The sequence below is a fragment of the Colletotrichum gloeosporioides genome (assembly GCF_011800055.1).
Source record: "Colletotrichum gloeosporioides strain Lc1 chromosome Unknown consensus_66, whole genome shotgun sequence".
NCBI lineage: Eukaryota > Fungi > Ascomycota > Sordariomycetes > Glomerellales > Glomerellaceae > Colletotrichum > Colletotrichum gloeosporioides.
This window is the reverse complement of record NW_025544711.1, coordinates 823,136-843,095: the sequence shown is the minus strand read 5'-3', so window position 1 is coordinate 843,095 and position 19,960 is coordinate 823,136. Positions and strand designations below refer to the sequence as shown.

Genomic DNA, 19,960 nt, shown 5'->3' with positions numbered 1-19,960 from the left:
GGCCTGATTGTTCGGCAACTTGATATAGCTTTACGGGAGTCTTCGACCCCAACGCCTTTTCCCACCGCTGCCACCAATGCTGAGGTGTCGTCTAACCCGGACCAGGGCTCCGCGCAACGCCGAATAATGCGAATCAACATAGGAGAATTTTCAACCTGATTGAAACAGGGCCTTGTCCTGACTATCCCATCCAAAGTTCACATTACACATGATTGACCCCACACAGACTTCACACGTGGTCGGCCAAAGGGGGTTTAGAGAAGATCAAGAGATGAACAGAAAAGGAACGGGCAATCAAAACATTCTACTCGCCAGCGCCGACACATCATCCGACTGTGCGAGTTGATCAAACGCCTTGACGAGCCCCATTGCTGCACCCGCCGCGGCACCGCCCACAACAACCATCTCCAGGCCACCGACGACGGCCTGCCGCACAGCGCGGAAGCCTTGCCAGCCGGAGACGATGCAAGTTTTGACGTAACCAAAGGCGAAGAGAGCGACAGCCATAACGGCGACGGATACGTAGAGGGCGAGATAGACGTCCTCGGAGGGAACGAAGAAATAGGGGAACAGGGGAACAAGACCGCCCAGAAGGTAGCCGGCAGCAATGGTCAACGCCGAGACGAAGGCACGGTTCGAGGCGGGTTCTTGTTCGCAATGATGGAACTGCATGAGGAAGTCGATGAGACGGGGCGAAGTCGAGAGATGGTCCGTCACCTCCTCAAGAGTGTGTTTAGGGAGGTCGTAGGGTTCGAGAACTTCCCGGACCTGAGCGCGGGCGAGGTTCGGATCATCTTGTGTCAGGCGAGTACACTCGTTGAGGGTTTCCTTGTAGGAAGCGCTGTGGAAAGACAACGTCAGCATCATGTAGGAAGAGGAATGGACATCGTCCTTAGACAACAGACCGGGGGAGAGCAGGGACTCACGCTTCGCTTTTGGCTCCGAGATAACCACCTAAACCCATGGAGATGGCCCCGGCAATCAGCTCGGCCATACCTCCGAAGATGACAACCTTGGTCTGGCCTAGCGCAGACAGACCAGCTGTAAGAGCGAATGGCACCGTCAAGCCGTCAGACAGACCAATAGTAGCATCGGAGATGACACGGGCATCGATGCGGAAGCGGCGAGAGTCGCTCTCGGAGGCTGTGGAGGTCGTAGATGTGATTGTCGCCATCGTCGCCGTCGATGCTGTCCTGGCACCCAGCAGGGGCTGTCTCTCAAGATCCCCCTCGGTGATAGTATCGTCTGAGCATGTGCTCTCTGCGCGCTCGTTCACCGGTTTGCGGGCGGGAGCCTGTGTGCGCCCGAACAGGAGGTTTTTCAGAGTGACGAGACCCATGATGAAGCTTCGATCGGCTATCTTTGGCCTGCTCCCGAGAGCGTCCTGAGAGAAGGAGGTCTTGAAGCCAGAGAGTCCAATAACTCTACTCTCCGTCAGATCCTCAGGGATCGAGGCCTGTCTCTTCCGTCAAGGAAGCAAGATGATGGACTCTTTGAATTTATTGTCCGCCTGGGGTAACACCAAATGCTGGCGGCGTCGAGGAGAAAATCTGGGGTAATAAGACAGGCGGAAAGGCTGACTTGTTTGTTTTCTTTTCTATGCCTTGCTTAGATCTTGCCTGGGGTGTGTGGTCGCGAGTGGTGATCTAGGCAAGTGCCAATGATTTGAGACGAGACAGGCTTCAGGTGTCTTTAATAATAAAAGTCACATTCCCATGCTATGTGCTTTCCTTAAGCTTCGCTACCTGGGTGGGATATAAAGAAAAACCAGAAGAACCCGGGCAACGAACTGGTAACTTCCTAGCCCCCTGGCAAGCTAGCAGAAGACGAGCTTGGCCCTTTCACTCACAGACGATTCTTTGGTCTCTTGTTCGTCGACAGGCCTCTCAATGAGACCCTCGGACCCATCGAGGACCTGGGACCTGGGCCTGGTCGTCCCCCATCTGCAGGGCTTGGTGGACACCGGGTTACCCTTCAGACGAGTAAGCAGCATTAAACATCCCCTGATTGGCTTGGCTGGTTCTCCAATCAGAATCCTAAGAACGACGATTGGCTCGGGAGCGCCCCCCAGCTTCCTCCCACCCCTGTCCTCCGTCACCACAGGCTGCTTTCTCGGGAGCAGACTCGGGGGTCTGCGCTGCGCTTGCGCAGGGCTCGCACGAAGGTTCTGTCAAGTTACCCCTTTTGGCGTCTGTAGAAGCATGTTGCCTCCCACTGATTGGCCTGCCCAACCCTCCGACCCTCCGACCCTCCGGGAGGCCACGGACGGCGTCCCGGCGTGTACTTTTTTATGGTAGCCCCCGTTCGGTATTGGTGCCGAGAGACCAGCAGGCCTGAAAAGCTCCAGAGTGCAAAGATTTCAATGGATGTCGGAGGAGGAAACAAGCAGAAAAATTTAGCGACCGCTGAGCAGGGCTGCCGTCTCGATGTCCGACTCCCACGCAGCTCCGCTCGGGGCTCGGCGCGGTGAATAGAAGTGCGGACATGCTTGACTGGCTCACGACCGAAGGCAAACACAAAAACGGCCTTGCACATACATACAGACCCTGCAGGCTGTCGGCCGTTAAGACCGTCTCCGTCTTCTCCGACGCAAACCTCCGCCCAGATCGAACGCCATCTTGTTACCTGGAGTCCAGGCTTTAGAAGGGCTTCGTCACCCTGGAATGACGTTGCTCCAGAAGAAAGACTGCCCATGATGCAATAAAATTCCTTTGCCTTCTTCACCATCGTCACCTGACATCTGATATCTGATGGAGGTGCATTTTTCCCGATGGACATCCTACGCACCTGGAACAATCAAAACTAGACCCAGACGCGGAATTCGTCTGCATTTCTTCTTGGGGAGACTGCCTATTTTCCTTTTGCCATGGCGACTGTTTTCCTGTGGGCTTGTTTACCCTCTGTTATATTCATCGGCGATATCGGTTTCGTTGCTGTCATTTTCGCCGTCGTCGTCCTCATTACCTCTACCCACTGCCGTTCACAATCGAATCATGGAGTTGTTTTCATTATTGAGTAGAGACAGAAAATACAGCCGCGCAGAACAGACCACTTCACCTACACGAGTCTCGCAGTTAATGTGCAAATTAGAGCGAGTCGGCATTGCCATGTGCTTGATTGCTGCTGCTGCTGCTGCTGCTGCTGCGCTTTGACGTCGCAACATTCAGTTGCTACCGGCCATGTCCCTGTGGACAAAGTTTCAATAGCACGCTTTAGCATTTCGCGGGACGCTTCCTGTGTTTTGTCTGAATCGGCCTGCGCTCCAAACTTGGATCCCCCAGAGTAAAAACCTGATGAACGGTCCTGGCCCACGGGGATGAAAATGACCATGTTGAACCATAGCTACGTCTTACACAAACCCATTTAAGTCCTGCCTGGGCCCAGGCGGGTCGGCGCGAAACTTCGGCTCCGACTCTGGTTGGACGCGAGCTAGGGTGTCATCTCAGTCGGGTGAACCGTTCGCCACCTGCTATTCCGTAATAATGATCCTCGTCCTGCCCTTCTCATTATAAAACATCCGGAAATCCCACCGAATACACACATGACGTCTTTTGCCTTTTGCAGCAATCACCGCCGTCCGCAAACTCACGCTCTTTGTCGCAACGCGTCTTCAACATCATCATGGGTCTTCCCCTCAAGCTTGGCGTTCCCAGCGTCCCTGAAGAGTCTTCTTCTCAGCAGCAGTCAAGCCAGCCGGCTGCAGCCCGAAGTCAAGAGGCGTCGCAGACGGCCACCGGGGCAGGCGCAAACACCGGGGCCGGCACCATACGTCCCAAGACGGAAGCTGAGCTCGAAGCCGATCGAGTTTATGAAGAGGCTATGGAGGAGGAATATGCCAAGAGAGATGGTGGCTCATGAAGTATGTGTCGCCGGTAGCTTAGGCTAGAGATGGCTTCAAGGAAATCCTGTACCTGTATTGCTGTTGGGTATTCATGTCGACTAGTCATATTACACCCCTGTTCATGATGTCTATCTGTTTACTGGCCTGCCGCTTCTTTCTGTCAACACCCGCACGCATGCTAAGCCACAGAGAATGGGTGGGCCTCCGTGTTGAACACGAACTTGTTGTCCGCCACATCTACCTGCACTTTCGCATCCGTGGCTTGGATCAAGTAGCTGTACTTCATTACCTCTGCGAACCAGAAGCTCTCCTGGAAGTCATCGAAGGACCCTCCCCTGGGATCGTTCACATTCGTGATGGATGAGAAACCACTTCCGGCGCTGCAAGTCTTGTTGATGGCAAGGAAAGCGTCCCAGGCCCAATCCTGATATTTGGAATCTCCAGTAGCACGGTAGGCGTAGTAGTAGCTCTCAATGACTTCTGGTCGAAGCACATACGAACCACCATCACTTCTGATCCAAAATCCGGCTCGGTTGTAAAAATCCGTGTCGTTGGCGGGTGGTTGCGGGTTCAAGGTGGTATTGATGCCGGGCTTGTCCTCAAACCAACGGAAGACTTCAGGTCCGATGCGGGTGGCCGTCTGCTTGTACGTCTCACGGCAAGCCTCCGTTAGCTTGATACCGAAATCGACGTACTTCTGTTCTTTGAGAACGAGACCTCCCAAAATGAAGTTTCCTCCATCAAAGCAAGCCACTATCGGAAAGATCAGCAATAGTTGCCATCGATCGGGTCGAGAAACTCACAGTGTGTCGAAACAAATCTCAGCTGGGCGTTGGTGTAGGCAGCCAAGAACGTCAAGTCAGGACGCGTTGACGGGTTTGAAGCTAAAAACTTGATTGAAGAGTCGGCGGCGGCAATCCAGCGGTCCTTGTAGAGCGAGAAGCGCTTTTGGTCATACACCCACATCTTGATGAGATACTCGTAGAAGCTGTCGGTACCACCATTCCACCCTCCACTACGGTCAGCGAATGTTCCATTGGAGATGAAGACATCCGTGCCTAGCAGGCCAGGAAACACCTCTTCATTGGGCTTCAGCAGATAGTCCTCGCCGCGCTGAGACAAGTTGGCGTATTGTGTGTCACCTGTGAGATCGCTGAGCCGAGTCCACTCTAGGACGAGTGTACCGATGGTCGCAATGCCGTTGGTGCTAGAACCGTTCTTGCGAGGCTTCGGATCGTAGACAAGGATGTTGTCCGGAACCCCAGAGGGGGTATCAAATGCCACCTTGAGGTTGTCCGCAAGTTTCTTCGCCTGGGTGAGCAGCGCATCCACACCTGCTGAGTTGGAAGCAACGTCCTTCAGAACGCCCTTCAGCATGTCGTGCCCTGGACTTTCAGTTAGCTGAGGACCACTCGAGTGGTGATTGTAGAGCTCGGATTTACCTGACAGCAGACCACCCAGATATCGGATGGTTGTTTCGAAAACCGATACTTCGGTGGATGTCACATCAAAGTTGATTGTCGGCACGAAATCCAGAATTTGCCCAACGATATCTTTGTTCTCCATGATGATGGCCGTACTCAAAGCATCAACCGCACTGGCACCCCATCCGTTTCTACAGCAGACGTATCAGCAACAGTCTTGCGCAGGACTGAGCGCGAGACTTACCGGTCATTTTCAAATGTGTTGGAGACCGGCTTCAGAGTGTCATTCGGGAACGCAAACTTGCGATAGCCATCCCACGAACGTTGGAAAGCTTCTTTCACAGCGTTGGCTCTGTCTGGCTGGTTCGTATACTTGGGAGTCGCAGCAGGTTGCACTGAGCCTTGTGGACTGGCCGAGGCTTGGGCAAGAAGCCCGGCGAAGGCCAATATGCTTCCGGAGCGAGAAAGACGCATTGTATCCAAGGGGGGAAGCCTCTGACGGCGAGTGTAGATGATGCCTGGGAACAATCGCAGTAGTAGCCCCGTACGCAAAGTCCAAAGGGACGTCCAAGCCAAGGTGAGGTAGGCAACGGACGAAAGTGAGGAGGTAGGATGCGCAGTGGTTCAGGACCGGGGAAAGAGGGAGTCAAGATATAAGATGCAGGCGGAAAAAGGGAAGCAGCGCCGAAGGATTCATGAGCAGGAGCACGGAAAGTTAATAAAATTTCGAGTGAGTGGCCGGGGCAGGTTGGGATCATGCAACTGCAACTCTCAAGAAATCGGTTGATTCTGGTACACCTCAAGGAGACTGGATAAACTCTGTTTCTCGTCCAGAGTACCCGGACATTGTAATTGTGCCTACCCTTGTCTCAAGGTCTGGACGTTCCGCTGCGCCCCTGCTTCTCCTGCTTCTTCTTCCTGCACGTTGTGGTTTTTGATTGCCAAAGTTCCAATCCCTAGCTAATCAGTCGGGAATTGCTAGCCTGCATGGTGGTGCGTCCCTCCAGTTTCTCTGTGTCGCGCATCAGCCGTTCTTCTCGATGCTACCCACCCCTCAACAGGGCGAGGTTGCACGCAGAGCTCCAGATGAACACGATACATTCGCGTCATCCACGCCAGGGTTGCACTTTGGTAGGGCTGCAAAGCGATTAGAGGGTACTTCGCCATCACGCGAACCAAGTCCGTCGGTTGGCGTACATGACTGGCAGCAACACGCGCAGAGCAGATCTTGCCGAGTTGGTCGCTCGCCCTGAAGTGAGAAAGTCATCAGGCACGGACTTGTTTTGCTGAATCAGGCACGTGCGGAGCAGTAGTTGAGAAAACCCCCTTGCCAGTGCAACCCAAAGCTAAATACAGAGTCGCGTTGCATAGAGGACAAGATCGCAAAAGAAATGCAGGTGAAGGCAGGCCCAGCCTAATGCCCGAGCCTCCGAGCCTCCTACCTCCTGGGGGCCTCGCCATCTGCATCGTCCAGTCGCCATCGCCCCAGCGGGGTCCAGTACAACTCCCAAGGCCCTGGAGTTGCAATTGACTCTGGCCACCTTCTTGGTAATAACGGCGAAGAGACGGGACTGCAGCCACCCACATGCGCCTATTGCCGTTGCACCCGGCGCAACATTGCCGTCTAACGCCAGGCGGCCAGAGCCCTTGGCTGCTAACCTTCTAATGAACATACTGCCAGCTGATTGTTTCTTGGCTTTGACGCATGCTGCGCAACTCTTTTCATGTACGGTAAAGGAGGAGCGACGGCACTAGTTGTTCGCCAGACCAATATTGCAATAGCCTCCGAAATCACCAGTAAGCGGGCGCGGCGTCGCGGTCACGAAAACAACAGTCCGTCCCATGTCAACCACTTGACTTGGTCAGAAGGTGCCATTGGAAGAGACATAAGCGCATCTGTGATGATCATCATCTCCAACTTGGTTGAGTTCGGTGCCTGCGGAAGCCTCCTGGCTCCCCGCATTGGGCGAACAGAATGGAACACCAGACTTCCCCCACCTGCTCCGTGAAACGTTGTGAATGGCGTGGGGTGGTCCCAAGTGGCATCAACATGTCCCGTCCGTAAATGCAGCTCGTCTGCTGACTGGCCCCTCCGTCTAATGAGCAAACGGCAAGTCGATTTCGTTGGCAGCCTGGCCCTGATTGGCTTGACGACGGGTTCAGGGTCATCTTGTCGTCGTGAACGTTATTCTTCGCCTCTCCCGCTCATCGGTTGGCTTGCATTGCAGAGACGCCGCCGCGAGTCAGGATATTTCCTGGTTTAATGCACATGAGGATATCCTCTTGCAACGCTAACAAAATGCGATGGGTGGGTTTCCCTCCAGGTTCGAACCATGCTTGTGTCAGTCGATTAAGCTTTGCCTTGAATATCGGCAACTTGTACGGGCCGTCCTTGAGGCTTTGAATTCGATGGTTCAGCCCTGCTTTCTCAGCTTGGCGAGCGCAGCCGCTACTCCGTCAGGAAGTGCATCTTTTTTGTTACTATGACTGCTAGAATGTTTCGCCCGGGTCTGTGCTTCTGTGTGCGTCTGCGCTGTCTGCTTGGACTCCTCAATGGCAGCTGCAATCATTGCCTCTTCATCATCTTCATCCGGGCCCGGAATGTTCCTTTGGCGCTGTGCAGGCCGTTTCTCCTGGGCGCTTGTCGATTTATCTGTCGCTGGTGAGCCGAGGGAGGAGTCTCTTGTTGACTCCATTTCCCGCAGCGGGACTCTGGCGAGAGGAACGGCTTGGTCGAGTCTTGACACTTGAGCTGGCCTCCCGTTTTCGGTGCTTTCGACCCTTCCCAGCTGGCGTTTGGCGGCTTTCTGGGCTCGGAAAGGTTCCTCTACTGCCTTGATCCATTTGTTTACTTTGATAGCTCCCCATCCAGCAATGATGCCGACCTGCTCCGGATCGGCATTGATGGCATTTTTCAGGCTGCCAAAGTTGCTGACTAGTGCAACGGCGTCGGACTTGTTTACACTTCGTGGGACGGTGACGAATTCGACTAGCTTTTCGGCATAGCTTGAGGCTTGCTGGCCGCGAATGGCGTTGAAATTGGCGTGTTCGTAGGACTTGTAAAGTTCAAGATAGCGTGCAGCTTCTGCTGCTGACCAACATAGGATGATGGTGACGTTGTTCACGAGTGACGTTTTGGAGAGCTCGCGCAAAACTTCTTCATGATTGGGTATGTCGACCATTGTCAGCAAGATACGCAGGTTGTATTTTCCTTGGAGATTCCTTATTCTGGTGTAAATGTACTCGGGGTGGAGGCGATGATATTTCAGGCTGTTTGTGATCAGAAAGATGGCAGCAAGCACGACGTGGAATGCGTATTGGACTAACCTCAAGAACAAAGCGCATGTTGTCAAACCCAAAGCGTAGTCAGCTGCAATGTCACTATATTCCCATGGCATGGACTTCAGGGAGGCGAGCACTGGGTTTCCTCTCTGGCGAGGGGATACCATAATGGCAGAGCCCGACCCTCGCTGGGGCAAGGCTTGCGGCGTTGGTTGAACAACCTTGCCATTGTTGTTATTGTTGGACGGATTGGTCGGCGGCGCCCTGTCTAGAAGTTGCGGTGTCGGCTGCTGGATCTTCTGGGGAATATGCTGCTGTACGCGAGAGCGAGTAGGAGCAGGTTGAGACGGAGGACCTGGGTGTGATCGTGAAGGTCCCGAAGCTGAGGAAGCGAGGGCGGCCAGAAAGTCCTCGTCGGCGCCGAAATCGTCGTCCATGTCCCCCAAAGTTTCGTCTGGATGAGCTGCCGCAATTGAAGTGGCGGATAGAAAACTGTCGGCGGGGCGGGGCAGTTATCTAGGAAGGTAGCTGGTAGAAAAAAGGTCAAGAAAAAAGGTCAAGAATAGTCACGTCACGGCTGATGGCAGAAGTAGACGGCATGCGTCTCCGCCCCGCTAGGTGGCACACAGTAGGGGAAATGGGCCTAGGTAACACTAGGTAAGGTGAGTGGAGGTAGCTGATGTTCGCACGTCCTAGGTCGGCACCGTGGGAGGGGGCCCGGGGCTAGCACCCCAAGGCACCTACCTACCTTGATAGGTACCTCACCTGCTCACTTGGGTGTACATTGACAGCGGGGGCAGCCATTGCAATGAGGTCATCATCAAAAAAAAATTCATGGCTTGAAGAACTCTGGCTCTATGGTATATACTTATTTGTTGGTGTTCTATCTTTCTCGCCTCGCCCAAGAAACCGACAAAATCAAGTATATATTCATCTCCGCGTTAATCACCTGTGCATAGCAATATGCTAGTCCGCGCCTGTCGTTTCATAGTGACTCTGGAAGGAATTCGCGTCGTTTGTGAGCTTGTCGTGTAAAGCGTACAGAGCCGCCAGCCATGTATCGAACATGGGCTCCAAGTGTTGTGCACCTTCTTGATCCTTGACCTGGTCTCTTAACCTTTCATACGCCTCAATCATGACCCATATCTGAAGAGATGAAATATCCTCTCCATTTCCCCGCGGCCGTTCTACCATGGCCGTCGAGAGCTCTCGCGCCAGAAGGTCCGTACAGATTTGCAGGCTAAGGTTATGGTCTGGCGCAGGGAATTCCGAGCTGCGCTGGACGCGGGCTCGGCTTCTTGGTGGTGGAGTTGGTGGTAAGGATGGCGATGACGGTTCGGGAAAGAAAGACATGGGCTTGAAGTATATGGCTTCTTCGTCAAAGGCGACCAAGGTCCCGTCGTCTGACGTCGGAGAGTGTGCCGAGACATGCCGTCGGTGTGTACGGGCCGGCGACTGGTATACGTCTGGTCTCAAGTCCTCCGAGACCTCTCCAGCGCTGCATGTTGACTGCGCCAACGAAGAACTGGTGTACGAGGAATGTCGCGAGGGCGGCGGATCGGATCGCGCATCGGCGCAGATGGAGTTCGAATCCTGCGACTCAATAAGGGCCTGATATTGCTTGGCAATCAGATCAACGCTAGACCTGTCGATTACGACCGCATCTTTGGCACCACGGGTGCTCTCAAGCTGGCCGATGGTGTAGACGGGTGTTTTTGCGCGACGTCTCATACTGGATCTTGTGCTGATGGAAGAAGTTGGCGACGCGAGCGAGCTGTCGAGCGAAGGCCTTGGTTTTGAATTGTTGATGGTGAGATGAGATAATTCTGGGATAAGTTCTGGAACTGTTGCTGAAACAGAAGTGTCGAATGAGACTTTGGGGCGATGGGGCGGACGTTTTTGTGTGCTGCTCGTGCGTAGGTATTCGTGCCATTTGGAGTCGCTAAGATCTGGAGATAACCGCAAGGAAGGTTGGCCGACGGTTCCGGCTTGTTGGGCAACTAGTCCGACGGCGGTGGTAAGTTTATTTGACGCAGATGAGTCGACAGGCGCGGGCCGACGTAGGGACGGGAACTTCTTTCGTAACCTGTTCCGTAGGCGTGGTGGCTCTGACGATTTGATCGAATCCGAGACTGGTGAGACCAGTGACGGCTCTCGTGAGTGGTTCATTCTGTATGATGTGTAGCAGCTGGAATGCAAATGACAGAACGGGATATGTCACCGCCCTGGGCTGGATGAGTGTGGGATGTGGGCGACTGGACTGTTAATAGTTGAAGATGTTGAGAGCGTGGGAAAGTGTTGGCCGAGCTCGTGGATGGATGCAGAAATCAGTTCATAGCTGAAAAAGTCATGAGTCTGTCCAAAAGGCAAATGACGTTCGCCGACGTATGTGAGTGGTGTGTGAGAAAGCATGTCCCATGCACATGTCGGTATGGAGGCGAAGGAAGGATGGATATAGGTGGTGGACAGCAGGAAAGCGAAGACGAACGAAGGCTCAGCAGTGCAGGTATCCGCGCGTACGGATGACAGGACATGCATGTATAATGATGGAGTTGTGTGGATATCCAGGTAAGAAAGCGCAAAACAAGATTTGACGAGAAGAGAGGCTAAGCTCGAGTGCTCACATCAGTCAACCTAGGAAACCGAGTGTGGGCGATGCATCTTTGGCGGACAACGCATAACAGGTGGCTCGACTCGACCTGCTGCAGGGATATGATGACAAGCAGGGAGGCCGCAGGCAAGGCGAAGAAGCTCGCACTGCCTTCGCGAGTATCGGCAGGCCATCGATATGGTGGTCTAGAAGCATGGATAAGCAGCCGAGACATGGTGGATGCATCCTTGTCCCCACGTCATTTTCGCCCACTTGCAGAAGTGACGCGGGGGGAAACAGAGCAAAAAGTGCGTTCGAGGCTCACTTGTCGCCAAGGTTTGCAGGGAAGCAGCTCGTCTGGTGGAGGGGTGAAGACCCCGATCGCGGACAAGGGTATCACTGGATCTCCTTGGTAGACAGAGTTCGCACTCGCCCAAAGAAAAGACAGGACGACCTAGCTCGAAGTCTCTGCAAGATGATGGATGGAGTTGGGACCAGACGAGAAACAAGATGCAAGGCGGCTGGCCGATCAGTGTTGCAGAGCAAACAGCATCACAGACTTCTGACGGCTACCTAGGTTGGGTGAAGAAAGGATAATGGACGGGAAACATTAAGAGTCTTGCGTAGGAATCTGTCGGAGCTGCACAGTGTCTCCCCGGAACCGGCATCAGGTCGATCTGCGGCCTCACTGGTGAAGGTCGGAACACACTCGATTGGCTGATGTCATCAAGACCCTCCCTCGCCTTCTCCGTCTTCTCTGTGAAGTTTCCGTCTTAGGTTCCGTCTTAGATTCCGTCTTCGCCGAGTCATTGCTCCGCTCCGACACCGTCACCGAAGCCAGCGCCACTGGCTCTACAATGTACAGCATGGTAGTTGTGCACCAAGAAGGGCAAACAATCGGAGCTTCTTCCGGCACACGCTCTTGCCCTCGCGGCCTAGACTTGAACGAATCGCTATCTCCAAGACAAGGTTTCGAGGTCTGCCGTTCGCCCGCCTGTTTGCACGGCCTCCCATGTTCGGCCTGCCCAGCAGCCTTTGGAGTCGTGTAGAAGATGGCTCGATTGACAGCTCAACCTTGAGCATAGACTTCTTCTTGGTCTTCTTGGCCTTCCTTAGCACCATGGGATGCCGATGCGAGTGCCAGGACTCTGGTTTCCCATGGCGGGCGTTGCCGTTATTGCGATGTGCTAGCAGCTCAACCCGCCATTTGGCATTAGGTTGGCTTCAACGTGATTTTGGCAGGTCGCGTGCTCGAATGTTGGAGAGCCACTGGAGATGCTCGGCTAGCCCATCAGAGGGGACGTCGGAGATTAACATGCGCACGGCAAACCACGTTGTCTCTGAGGCTCTCACGGCTGTTGTGGTCCTTGATCGTGCAGATGGACTGATGCCAAGTCTACCTTACTTGGAAGCACAAAATCAAGCCAAACTACATTCCTACTTACCTTACCTAGAAGACGAAATATTTTCCCGCAAACTGGTCAGCCATCGACACCCGACGCATCTCCGTGCAGAGGATGCCGAACAAGCGCGGGGCTGGGGAGGGGACGGAAGAATTGTTCCACCAATCAGAGGCAGCCACAGCTGGGAGAGCCAGGGCCGGTTCGCTCTGGCGCTGCCCCCGCGCTGGCAGGCGGCCTTCAGGCCGGGGTTCACAGGTATCTGCGGCCAGAAGCCCCACCAAACAGACCCCACGCACCGTTCTCCACGACCCCTCCGCCGCCGCCTGCCCCTCCACCTCTCTCCCTCCAGCCCATACGACCCAATTCCAGACTTGGGGTAAAGTGTCGTGGTCCCTGCTGGTCACCGGTTGGCTAGGTGGAGGAAATTGCTTCGTAGACACTATATAACTCGAGATTTCTCTCTCCCATTGCCTCAGGGCTTGATCGCTTGCTCTGTTGTTCCTCATCAGCTCCCCTCCTTCATCCTCTCCCATCTCAGCTCTAAGCCGCCATCATGACCGAAATTACCATCACAGGCTGGACCACGCGCGATGTGCGCTTTCCCACATCTCTCGACAAGACCGGCTCTGATGCCATGAACGCCGCTGGTGACTACTCGGCCGCTTACTGCATTCTTGAGACCGACTCCAAATTCTCTGGCCACGGAATGGTACGTCAGAATCATCCCCCCGAATTTCACAGTTGGAGTTGAGGGACGCAACCGCTAACAAGAACTTCTCTGCAGACCTTTACTATCGGACGAGGCAACGACATTGTGTGCAAAGCCATTGACTATCTGGTTGAGCGTATCAAGGGCAAGAAGCTGTCCGAGCTGGTATCCAACTGGGGCCAGACCTGGAGATACCTCGTGAATGACAGCCAGCTGAGATGGATTGGTCCTGAGAAAGGCGTTATTCACCTCGCCCTTGGCTCCGTAGTGAACGCCATCTGGGATCTCTGGGCCAAGGTGCTGGGCAAGCCGGTCTGGCGCATCGTCGCGGACATGACCCCGGAGGAGTTCGTCAGCTGCATTGACTTCCGATACATCACCGACGCCATCACACCCGAGGAGGCCATCCAGCTCCTCAAGGAGCAGGAGCCAACAAAGGCTCAGCGCATCAAGGATGCCGAGAACAGCCGCGCCGTTCCGGCTTACACCACCAGTGCCGGATGGCTTGGTTACGGAGAGGACAAGATGAAGGGCCTGTTGCAGGAGACCCTCGGCAAGGGTTACCGCCACTTCAAGCTCAAGGTCGGCAGCAGTGTCGAACAAGACAAGAGACGTCTGAGCATTGCTCGTGAGGTCATTGGCTACGACAGCGGCAACATCCTCATGGTCGACGCCAACCAGGTCTGGTCTGTGCCTGAGGCCATTGAGTACATGAAGCAGCTCAAAGAGTTCAAGCCGTGGTTCATCGAGGAGCCCACGTCTCCCGATGACATCCTCGGCCACAAGGCCATCCGTGAGGCCCTCAAGCCCTACGGCATCGGTGTTGCCACCGGCGAGATGTGTCAGAACCGCGTTATCTTCAAGCAGCTCCTCATGTCTGGTGCCATTGACATCTGCCAGATTGATGCCTGCCGCATGGGTGGCGTCAACGAGGTCCTCGCGGTCTTGTTGATGGCCAAGAAGTTCAACGTCCCCATCGTCCCTCATTCCGGCGGTGTCGGCCTTCCAGAGTACACCCAGCACCTGAGCACCATCGATTACGTTGTCGTCAGTGGCAAGCTCTCCGTTCTTGAGTATGTCGACCACCTCCACGAGCACTTCCTCCATCCTTCCGTCATCAAGGACGGATACTACCAGACCCCCTTGGAGCCTGGCTATAGTGTCGAAATGAAGGCAGACAGCATGGACAAATTCAGCTACCCTGGTCAGTCTGGCGTCAGCTGGTGGACCAGTGACGAGGCTAGGCCTATCCTCGAGGGTGAGAAGATTTAATTCATCAAGGTCTTGGCACATAAGGCGTCGAATTCAAGGGGTCAAGTTGGCGAATACTTGTCCGCAGGGCAACGATGGCATCCTGCATAGCTCAAGGAAAGACTTTGGCTGTCCATGTGCATCAGGTAAGGCAGATGCACTACCGTGGCATTGAGAAAGGGGTTTGGCGAAGAGAGCCATTCCGCAGGGCAACGATGGCATCCTGCATGGCACAAATCATGCCTTGTGACCATCCCAAATAAGCGATTTCTATCCTTGTTTTTATTTTTTTTAGGAAGATATTACAAAAAGGGGGTTTGGCTAAAGGAGCCATTCCGCAAGGCAACGATGGCATCTTGTATAGCATGAGCGAAGAAGCTCACTATCCCGCAACGATAACGAAATAATGAGCAGGGCCTTTGTGTCCTTAAATGACCCTGGCCTCCTTTTTTTTTTTGTCCTTGCTGGACTGCACCGCCATACATCGTGATGTCAAGCCACACATGGAGGAACGGTGTGGCGCATAAAAGAAACTGCTGTGAATGAAAGGATGGGCTGAGGAGACGTTTCAAAACGCAGGAGGATAGCAACAGACAACCCCTTCTGCCCACAGCGCATGCCGCATGTCAAAACACGGCCTGGACCTTTCGAAGTCTTAGCTCGAGTCGGAGAAGCAGAGAGCTGTAACAGCGGGCTGTTGGATGCCAAAAAAAATCTCCTTTTATTTTCCCTCTCTCTCTTTGCTATTGCTGCTCTTGCGCGCTGATTATCCACTGAATCCCCGCTGAAGGTTGCTCCTGTCCCTGAGCTGAGCTCCAAAGAAGCTTGACCCCGGACGCTCATCCTCCTCCACTTCCGATTTCAAATCTGTACTTTCGGATTCGATCCGACCGCATCTTCACGTTAACCTCAACTCACCTTCTCCCTTCCTTGCTCGTTTTCAGACGGCATCACCGATCCTCGCACAAAATGCCACCGAAACCTAAAGTCTCCGTCGCCGACGACTCCGACGCTTTCACGCCAGAGCGGTTCGAGAAGGAGCTCAAGACATTAGCAGCCAAGGCCAAGGGTGAGACCAAGGGCAAATTCTTCAAGGAGCAGGCTTCCACATACATCAAGACCACCATCCTTCTCACATTGGCGGCTATTTACAGCAATGTCTCTCAGCTGGCGCTTTCTCCCGTCTACGGCTCCATTCCGTCGTCGATATACCATGCGAAGCTCGTCATGGTGGCGTGTTTCTTTGGCTGGTCGGGTAACGTACTTCTGAATCGCACATTGCCTTTCAAGACGGCGAAACTGCTACCTGTCATTGCTCTCATGGTTCCGACAATCCAGTTTTACCTGTACAAAACCAGCGCGACTCTCACGGCGCATTGGGGCCCTTTGGCCACTGAGGCTGTCACCCTGTTTCCTCTGATCTTGGTATCTGTTAGTTGTGTGGCGACTGAACTGGAGAAGGCAGACCTGTCGAAGCTACCCAAGTTTCTGGCCGACGCAGGCCCCGGCCTTGGATCATGGGGACTCTTCAAGTTTATGGAGAAATTGTCGGGAGACTACTTGCAGGCGTATATCGGCAAATCGTTTTTTCAGACCCGCATTGGCCTGGAGGCGTTGCTTGCGGCTGCATACTCCATCTACGCTCCCTCAAAGCTTCTCTTGTTTGCTATTCCGACTGTCCTACACACCGCTGTGCTCAACACCCATGCCCTAACTCCCATGGCAGCTGCCTCGCTTAACAGCACCTTACTGGCAGACGACTGGTTTCTCTTGGACCGTAAAGAATCCATCACCGGATATGTTTCAGTACTCGAGAGTATCAAGGACGGCTATCGGGTGTTGAGATGTGATCACTCGCTGCTAGGCGGTGAATGGGTCAGACACAAAGGGCGTATCCTTGCTGAGCCCATCTACGGCGTTTTCGTCATGCTCGAGGCTGTCCGCCTCGTCAAGACCAAGAATCCCGTGCCTGATAACGAGGCTAAGGCTCTCAACATGTAAGTCGCTATCCGCCAGAGCCAACCCCATTTGAAGTTGACCGAGAGATAGCGGCCTTGGTATCGGTACAACTCCCGGCGCTCTGATTGCCCATGGCATTGATACCACAATTGTTGAGATCGATCCGGTTGTTCACGAGTTTGCCTCCAAGTACTTTGACCTGTCTTCCAACCACACTCCCGTCATTGCGGATGCTGTGAGCTACACTGCAAAGCTCGTCGACGACCCTAGTGCCCGATACGACTACATCGTCCACGACGTCTTCACTGGAGGAGCCGAGCCTGTCCCGTTGTTCACCCTCGAGTTCTTGCAAGGCCTGAACTCCCTTTTGAAGCCTGACGGTGTTATTGCAATCGTAAGTTTCTCTGCTAGTGCATGATGGCCCGCGTTTCTAAACCCACGCAGAACTATGCCGGAGACTTCCTGCATCCGGCGCCCAAGCTTGTCGTCGACACCATCAGGGAGGTTTTCCCGTCGTGCCGCATTTTCCGGGAATCGGAACACCCCAGCAAGAAGAAAATTCAGGAGCAAGGCCAGGACTTCACCAATATGGTCATCTTCTGCAAGAAGACTAGCGGCAAGCTGTTCTTCAGAAAGCCCACCGAGGAAGATTTCCTCGCCAGCCGCAGTCGTCAAGTCTTCCTGCAACCCCGCCATGAGGTCTTGCCCAAGCATTTCCTGGATGGCGACTTCGGTTTGCTGAGAAACAACGCCACTGAACAACTGACCAAGTGGCATGAAAAGAGCGCCCTGGGGCACTGGGAGGTCATGCGTGTCGTGTTGCCCGCGTTTATCTGGGAGAACTGGTGATCACGGCAGTGTCGGTTTGAGTACACTGACAAGATTGCTATATTCACGGATAATGTAGATTGTAAACACCCTGGAAGCTGTACATATGTCTGTGTCGGGGAAAATTGCGGGAGAAAGTACAAAGGTTCACTCATACGGAAGTCACGGTTCTTTGAATATTTCAACTAAACTGATTGTCTGCTCCCCTTCTCGATAGCCCGGTGGCGCTTGTAATTCGCGCATTCTCGTCTACCCTTCAGTGTCTCATGCTTCTCCGGGCCCGCCTCTATTGACCGGAACACGGGCTGCCGCTGATTCAGCAAATTCTCGCGACTCTTCATTGACACTTTTGATAAAGTCGGTGATGTGCAGCGGAGGGTCTACAACATTATAGGGCCCAGACACAGGCTCACCCATTGTTCTATACACAGGCACGACGCCAGTCCAGACTTTGTTGACGACCTCTGCGTCATCTCTGTCATGTTTCTCGTCTCCAGGCGGTCCGAACCTTACCTTGGCACTTCCGGTCTCGATGGCGACTTTGAGCACACTGGTAGATGACAGCTCGGCCTTGTTTGGGGGCACTCTTGTGTTGGACCAAGATCCGGGGATAACGCCGTTGGTAATGAGTTCCATGGCGTACAGCCGTTCGGCCAGATCTTCCACCATTTTAGCATGGCCAAAGAGCACAGAGGAACGGTAGTTGTAGCTGTGAGAGTTGGGAGTCAAGGCCATGACGAGACCATCGAGGTGGCTGGCAGCAACGCAGACGGGCATGCCGTCTGATGGGCCACTACCACGGGACATATTCATCATTCGCGAGGAGACGTAGCCATGAAGATAAAGGTCGAGGACGTCGCCTTCGTCGGCCGACGGTCGAGCGTAAGACCCCATTTGCCCAAGCATTGGTAGGATGCTGGGGAAGGGACTGCTGATATCATTGAAAGAGACGTGCAATATGGGGCTGGTGTTTATGATGCTGTGGATCGTGGAAAGTGCGTATGAAGCTGGGAAGCAATGAGTTGATGACTAAACCACCAAAGCAGATGGGGTCTCACCTCGCGGGCTGTAACGCTTGACAGTGCCAAAAGGCTTCTTCGGATACTCAAGTTCGGTGCGCGGCATGGCAGATATATTGTTAATTACAGAGATGTGGCAAGGTCTGAGACCCCCATCGAAGAACGGGTTTCATTGCGTGTTTATTATATGTTCAGCTTGTACACGTCGTGTAGCGAAGACAGCAGCACCATATGATACCAGGGCTCCTTCGAGCGCCCGCGCGATAAGGCTGTATATCAACTTACGCCCTTTACGCCATGTTGTTGACCCATTGGAAACAATGCCGGTGAGCCTGCCGATCAACCGTGTTCGGGCCCGGCGCCGAAGAGCCAGGCATGCGGAGTAAGCCGATGGGGATGGAAGGAAAGCTGTACGACATAACGCCAAACCGAATGCAGTAGGTCCATCCAGGAAACCCCTAATTACGGTGGCCAGCCGTTCATCCTTCTTTGGATGCTCAGATTACGACCCGTGCATTTGGTCAATTGAAGCGGAGGCGGAATTGCCGCTTGATAACGGGGACGCAAACGGCTGTCACTTTTGCTGGAATGCGAAATTGCACGGCTTTCTGCACATCCCCTGCGCCTCCAAGCGTAGGAAGCGTTAACATTCACGGGATGCATTGGACTCATTTAGCAAACCATGGAAGTGACTCATTGTCTGGAGTTCGTGGTTCCGTGAGCTCGACTCTCGCAGCCGAGAGCCAGCAGAGGCTTCAGAAAGAAAGTCGGACCCGGGCGACGCCTTAGACTGCCCAGACGGGGAGACTGGGAAAGTATAAGTAAGTGATGGAGAGAGAACTGAGTGAAAACCTTGACGCACTGCCGGTGACAAAGTCTAAATCGCCGCTATCTATGGGCGGGGTAATGACGACGCCGATCGAGTTCATCCCCAAACGACAGGGCAGCATTCAGACGGCTTAGATATCATTGGGAATTTGGGTGAAGAATCGTCTGACGGCTCATAAGCCCCGGAAGCACTTCCAAGCCCACCATTTCGGCGGTCAAGCCTTGCCGTAGTCTGCTAGGTCAATGATGGATGAATACTATTACGGATACCTTGCTAGCCAGACAGAAGTTGATGTGCTTTTGGAGGTTTAGGTGGCAGTGATGGAAGATGGAAGATGGAAGTTGGACAAAGTAGAGACACCAATCATGTTCCCAGGTTCCGTTCGGATTTGGTAGCAGCCGAAACGTAGAGCCAACCCGGCGGCCAAAGCTTGTTCGGTGAGGTATTCGTAAGGCAGGTAGGCTGAATAGTATTCGGGAGTCTCTGGGCTGCCCGTCGGGACGGGGACGTGGACGGGAGGCAGGACAGCTTAGTAGGCGGATCGTGCGTGCCTCTGCTGTATGCATCCAATGGCTGCAATGTCTGAGGTGCCCGTTCTTGTTCTCGTGCACAGTGAGCGAGGCACCTAAGGTACCTAAGGTAGGTACGCAGTAAACAGCAGCGGCAGCGGCAGCGGCAGCAGCAGCGGCAGCACGTCAGTAACCGCCGCCGCCCCTCGTGCTGTGGCAGAGCATGCGGCAAGGGAACCCTCGCCAGGGAGATCCGCTACCGAGATGCCAAGAACACCGAAACCCCTGACAAATCTCAGGGACAGCGCTCTTTTCG

General features: G+C 54.0%; 7 protein-coding genes across 7 annotated transcripts; 3 read left to right on the top strand and 4 right to left on the bottom strand.

Moving 5' to 3' along the window:
• Positions 1-294: 294 nt before the first annotated feature.
• On the bottom strand, positions 295-1,339 carry GCG54_00014875 (Protein CCC1; the record flags this gene model as incomplete). The annotated part of the gene is made up of 2 exons (XM_045414696.1): positions 295-841; positions 927-1,339. 2 exons carry the CDS (start codon positions 1,337-1,339, stop codon positions 295-297), a joined length of 960 nt encoding a protein of 319 aa, XP_045260818.1.
• Positions 1,340-3,621: 2,282 nt separating this feature from the next.
• GCG54_00014874 (uncharacterized protein) lies at positions 3,622-3,858 on the top strand (the record flags this gene model as incomplete). The annotated part of the gene is made up of 1 exon (XM_045414695.1): positions 3,622-3,858. One exon carries the CDS (start codon positions 3,622-3,624, stop codon positions 3,856-3,858), a length of 237 nt encoding a protein of 78 aa, XP_045260817.1.
• Positions 3,859-4,019: 161 nt separating this feature from the next.
• On the bottom strand, positions 4,020-8,984 carry GCG54_00014873 (Mannosyl-oligosaccharide alpha-1 2-mannosidase 1B; the record flags this gene model as incomplete). The annotated part of the gene is made up of 4 exons (XM_045414694.1): positions 4,020-4,594; positions 4,645-5,456; positions 5,510-5,684; positions 7,748-8,984. 4 exons carry the CDS (start codon positions 8,982-8,984, stop codon positions 4,020-4,022), a joined length of 2,799 nt encoding a protein of 932 aa, XP_045260816.1.
• Positions 8,985-9,513: 529 nt separating this feature from the next.
• On the bottom strand, positions 9,514-10,278 carry GCG54_00014872 (uncharacterized protein; the record flags this gene model as incomplete). The annotated part of the gene is made up of 1 exon (XM_045414693.1): positions 9,514-10,278. One exon carries the CDS (start codon positions 10,276-10,278, stop codon positions 9,514-9,516), a length of 765 nt encoding a protein of 254 aa, XP_045260815.1.
• Positions 10,279-13,093: 2,815 nt separating this feature from the next.
• GCG54_00014871 (L-galactonate dehydratase) lies at positions 13,094-14,521 on the top strand (the record flags this gene model as incomplete). Its single annotated transcript, XM_045414692.1, has 2 exons — positions 13,094-13,249; positions 13,325-14,521. The coding sequence occupies 2 exons, from the start codon at positions 13,094-13,096 to the stop codon at positions 14,519-14,521; spliced, it is 1,353 nt and encodes a 450-aa protein (XP_045260814.1).
• A 948-nt stretch (positions 14,522-15,469) lies between these two features.
• Positions 15,470-17,308, top strand: GCG54_00014870 (uncharacterized protein; the record flags this gene model as incomplete). The annotated part of the gene is made up of 3 exons (XM_045414691.1): positions 15,470-16,497; positions 16,550-16,853; positions 16,904-17,308. 3 exons carry the CDS (start codon positions 15,470-15,472, stop codon positions 17,306-17,308), a joined length of 1,737 nt encoding a protein of 578 aa, XP_045260813.1.
• A 243-nt stretch (positions 17,309-17,551) lies between these two features.
• On the bottom strand, positions 17,552-18,412 carry GCG54_00014869 (uncharacterized protein; the record flags this gene model as incomplete). Its single annotated transcript, XM_045414690.1, has 2 exons — positions 17,552-18,294; positions 18,346-18,412. 2 exons carry the CDS (start codon positions 18,410-18,412, stop codon positions 17,552-17,554), a joined length of 810 nt encoding a protein of 269 aa, XP_045260812.1.
• Between the last annotated feature and the right edge of the window lie 1,548 nt (positions 18,413-19,960).